Source organism: Hemiscyllium ocellatum, chromosome 37 (genome assembly GCF_020745735.1).
Source record: "Hemiscyllium ocellatum isolate sHemOce1 chromosome 37, sHemOce1.pat.X.cur, whole genome shotgun sequence".
Classification (NCBI taxonomy): Eukaryota; Metazoa; Chordata; class Chondrichthyes; order Orectolobiformes; family Hemiscylliidae; genus Hemiscyllium; species Hemiscyllium ocellatum.
Window position 1 is genome coordinate 653,373 of NC_083437.1, and position 5,822 is coordinate 659,194.

Here is a 5,822-nt window from a genome sequence, read left to right on the forward strand (position 1 = left end):
TTATTACCAAACCCACAGAGCGATCACCATGGGCTTTATTACCACACCCACAGAGCGATCACCACGGGCTTTATTACCACACCCACAGAGCGATCAACACGGACTTTATTACCAACCCACAGAACGATCACCACGGGCTTTATTACCAAACCCACAGAGCGATCACCATGGGCTTTATTACCAAACCCACAGAGTGTTCACCACCGGCTTTATTACCAAACCCACAGAGCGATCACCACGGCTTTATTACCAAACCCACAGAGCGATCACCATGGGCTTTATTACCAAACCCACAGAGCGATCACCACAGGCTTTATTACCACACCCACAGAGCGATCACCACGGGCTTTATTACCAAACCCATAGAGTGATCACCACGGGCTTTATTACCACACCCACTGAGCGATCACCACGGGCTTTATTACCACACCCACAGAGCGATCACCACGGCTTTATTACCAAACCCACAGAGCGATCACCACGGGCTTTATTACCAAACCCACAGAGCGATCAACACGGGCTTTATTACCACACCCACAGAGCGATCACCACCGGCTTTATTACCAACCCACAGAGCGATCAACACGGGCTTTATTACCAAACCCACAGGGCGATCACCACGGGCTTTATTACCACACCCACAGAGCGATCACTACCGGCTTTATTTGCACACAAACAAAGCGATCACCACGGGTTTATTACCAAACCCACAGAGCGATCACCATGGGCTTTATTACCACACCCACAGAGCGATTACCACTGGCTTTATTACCAAACCCACAGAGCGATCACCACGGGCTTTATTACCAAACCCACAGAGCGATCACCATGGGCTTTATTACCACACCCACAGAGCGATCACCACGGGCTTTATTACCACACCCACAGAGCGATCAACACGGACTTTATTACCCAACCCACAGAGCGATCACCACGGGCTTTATTACCAAACCCACAGAGCGATCACCATGGGCTTTATTACCAAACCCACAGAGTGATCACCACCGGCTTTATTACCAAACCCACAGAGCGATCACCACCGGCTTTATTACCAAACCCACAGAGCGATCACCATGGGCTTTATTACCAAACCCATAGAGTGATCACCACGGGCTTTATTACCACACCCACAGAGCGATCACCACGGGCTTTATTACCAAACCCACAGAGCGATCACCACGGGCTTTATTACCACATCCACAGAGCGATCACCACGGGCTTTATTTCCAAACCCACAGAGCGATAACCACGGGCTTTATTACCAAACCCACAGAGCGATCACCACGGGCTTTATTACCAAACCCACAGAGCGATCACCACGGCTTTATTACCACACCCACAGAGCGATCACCACGGGCTTTATTTCCAAACCCACAGAGCGATAACCACGGGCTTTATTACCAAACCCACAGAGCGATCACCACGGGCTTTATTACCAAACCCACAGAGCGATCACCACAGACTTTATTACCACACCCACAGAGCGATCACCACGGCTTTATTACCAAACCCACAGAGCGATCACCACGGCTTTATTACCACACCCACAGAACGATCACCACGGGCTTTATTACCACACCCACAGAGAGATCACCACGGGCTTTATTACCACACCCACAGAGCGATCACCACCGGCTTTATTACCAAACCCACAGAGCGATCACCACGGGCTTTATTACCAAACCCACAGAGTGATCATCACGCGCTTTATTACCACAGCCACAGAGCGATAACCACTGGCTTTATTACCAAACCCACAGAGCGATCACCACGGCTTTATTACCAAACCCACAGAGTGATCACCACGCGCTTTATTACCACACCCACAGAGCGATTACCACTGGCTTTATTACCAAACCCACAGAGCGATCACCACGGCTTTATTACCACACCCACAGAGCGATCACCACGGGCTTTATTACCAAACCCACAGAGCGATCACCACTGGCTTTATTACCACACCCACAGAGCGATCACCACGGGCTTTATTACCACACCCACAGAGCGATCAACACGGACTTTATTACCAAACCCACAGAACGATCACCACTGGCTTTATTACCAAACCCACAGAGCGATCACCATGGGCTTTATTACCAAACCCACAGAGCGATCACCACGGCTTTATTACCAAACCCACAGAGCGATCACCACGGCTTTATTACCAAACCCACAGAGCGATCACCACTGGCTTTATTACCAAACCCACAGAGTGATCACCACGGGCTTTATTACCACACCCACAGAGCGATCACCACGGGCTTTATTACCAAACCCACAGAGCGATAACTACGGGCTTTATTACCAAACCCATAGAGTGATCACCACGGGCTTTATTACCAAACCCACAGAGCGATCACCACGGGCTTTATTGCCAAACCCACAGAGCGATCGCCATGGGCTTTATTACCAAACCCACAGAGCGATCACCACGGCTTTATTACCAAACCCACAGAGCGATCACCACGGGCTTTATTACCACATCCACAGAGCGATTACCACGGGCTTTATTACCAAACCCACAGAGCGATCGCCATGGGCTTTATTACCAAACCCACAGAACGATCACCACCGGCTTTATTACCAAACCCACAGAGCGATCACCATTGGCTTTATTACCAAACCCACAGAGTGTTCACCACGGGCTTTATTACCACACCCACAGAGTGATCATCACGCGCTTTGTTACCAAACCAAGTGACTGATCACCACGGCCTTTATAACCACACACACAGAGCGATCACCACGGGCTTTATTACCAAACCCACAGAGCGATCACCACCGGCGTTATTACCAAACCAAGTGACTGATCACCACGGACTTTATTACCACACCCACAGAGCGATCACCACGGGTTTTATTACCAAACCCACAGAGCGATCACCATGGGCTTTATTACCACACCCACAGAGCGATCACCACGGGTTTTATTACCACACCCACAGAGCGATCACCACGGGTTTTATTACCAAACCCATAGAGCGATCACCACGGGCTTTATTACCACACCCACAGAGCGATCACCACGGGTTTTGTTACCAAACCCCGCGAGCAATCAACAAGGCCTTTATTACCAAACCCACAGAGCGTTCACCACGGGCTTTATTACCACACCCATAGGGCGATCACCATGGGCTTTATTACCAAACCCACAGAGTGATCACCACGGGCTTTATTACCAAACACACAGAGTGATCACCACAGGTTTTATTACCAAACCCACAGAGCGATCACCACGGGCTTTATTACCACACACACGGAGCGATCACCACGGGCTTTATTACCACACCCACAGAGACATCACCATTGGCTTTATTACCAAACCCACAGAGTGATCACCACCGGCTTTATTACCAAACCCACAGAGAGATCACCACGGGTTTTATTACCAAACCCATAGGGCGATCACCATGGGCTTTATTACCAAACCCACAGAGCAATCACCAGGGGCTTTATTACTAAACCCACAGAGCGATCACCACGGCCTTTATTACCACACCCACAGAGCGATCACCACGGGCTTTATTACCACACCCACAGAGACATCACCATTGGCTTTATTACCAAACCCACAGAGTGATCACCACCGGCTTTATTACCAAACCCACAGAGCAATCACCAGGGGCTTTATTACCAAACCCACAGAGCGATCACCACAGTCTTTATTACCAAACCCACAGAGCGAACACGACCGGCTTTATTACCACACCCACAGAGCGATCACCACGGGCTTTATTACCAAACCCACAGAGCGAACACCACCGGCTTTATTACCGCACCCACAGAGCGAACACCACCGGCATTATTACCACACCCACAGAGCGAACACCACCGGCTTTATTACCACACCCAGAGAGCGATCATCATGGGCTTTATTACCACACCCACAGAGCGATCACCATCGGCTTTATTACCAAACCCACAGAGCGATCACCACAGACTTTATTACCACACCCACAGAGCGATCACCACGGACTTTATTACCAAACCCAGAGAGCGAGCACCACAGGCTTTATTACCACACCCACAGAGCGATCACCATGGGCTTTATTACCACACCCACAGATCGATTACCACTGGCTTTATTACCAAACCCACAGAGCGATCACCACGGGCTTTATTACCAAACCCACAGAGCGATCACCACGGGCTTTATTGCCAAACCCACAGAGCTATCACCATGGGCTTTATTACCACACCCACAGAGCGATCACCACGGGCTTTATTACCAAACCCACAGAGCGATGACCATCGGCTTTATTACCACACCCACAGAGCGATCACCACGGGCTTTATTGCCAAAACCACAGAGCGATCACCATGGGCTTTATTACCACACCCACAGAGCGATTACCACCGGCTTTATTACCAAACCCACAGAGCGATCACCACGGGCTTTATTACCAAACCCACAGAGCAATCACCAGGGGCTTTATTACCAAACCCACAGAGCGATCACCACGGGCTTTATTACCAAACCCACAGAGCGATCACCAGGGGCTTTATTACCAAACCCACACAGCGATCACCACAGGCTTTATTACCAAACCCACAGAGCGATCACCAGGGGCTGTATTACCACATCCACAGAGCGATCACCACGGGCTTTATCACCACATCCACAGAGCGATCACCACGAGCATTATTACCACACCCACACAGCGATCACCACGAGCATTATTACCACACCCACAGAGCTATCACCATGGGCTTTATTACCACAACCATAGAGCGATCACCGCGGTCTTTATTACCACACCCACAGAGCGATCACCACGGCCTTTATTACCATACCGACAGAGCGATCACCACGGGCTTTATTACCAAACCCACAGAGCGAACACCACCGGCTTTATTACCAAACCCACAGAGCGATCACCACAGACTTTATTACCACACCCACAGAGCGATCACCATCGGCTTTATTACCAAACCCACAGAGCAATCACCACGGGCTTTATTAACAAATGCATAGGGCGATCAACACGGGCTTTATTACCACACCCACAGAGCGATCACCACGGACTTTATTACCAAACCCACAGAGCGAGCATCACGGGCATTATAGCCATGCCCATAGAGCGAGCACCACAGGCTTTATTACCACACCCACAGAGCGATCACCATGGGCTTTATTACCAAACCCACAGAGCGATCACCACGGGCTTTATTACCACACCCACTGAGCGAACACCACGGGCTTTATTACCAAACCCACAGAGCGATCAACACGGGCTTTATTACCACACCCACAGAGCGATCACCACCGGCTTTATTACCAAACCCACAGAGCGATCACCACGGGCTTTATTACCAAACCCACAGAGCGATCAACACGGGCTTTATTACCACACCCACAGAGCGATCACCACCGGCTTTATAACCAAACCCACAGGGCGATCAACACGGGCTTTATTACCAAACCCACAGGGCGATCAACACGGGCTTTATTACCACACCCACAGAGCGATCACTACCGGCTTTATTTGCACACAAACAAAGCGATCACCACGGGTTTATTGCCAAACCCACAGAGCTATCACCATGGGCTTTATTACCACACCCACGGAGCGATCACCACGGGCTTTATTACCAAATCCACAGAGCGATGACCATCGGCTTTATTACCACACCCACAGAGCGATCACCACGGGTTTATTGCCAAACCCACAGAGCTATCACCATGGGCTTTATTACCACACCCACAGAGCGATCACCACGAGCGTTATTACCAAACCCACAGAGTGTTCACCACGGTCTTTATTACCACACCCACAGAGCGATCACCACAGGCTTTATTACCAAACCCACAGAGCGATCAC

At 50.2% G+C, this 5,822-nt stretch overlaps 1 protein-coding gene across 1 annotated transcript in view; it reads left to right on the forward strand.

Moving 5' to 3' along the window:
* The window catches only part of LOC132833540 (integrin alpha-X-like), a 199,313-nt gene extending 196,612 nt beyond the window's left edge, over positions 1–2,701 (forward strand). Inside the window, exon 12 of the mRNA XM_060851901.1 lies at positions 2,666–2,701. Coding sequence (XP_060707884.1) covers positions 2,666–2,701 — 36 coding nt within the window. The remainder of the gene's footprint in view (positions 1–2,665) is intronic.
* Positions 2,702–5,822: the final 3,121 nt, after the last annotated feature.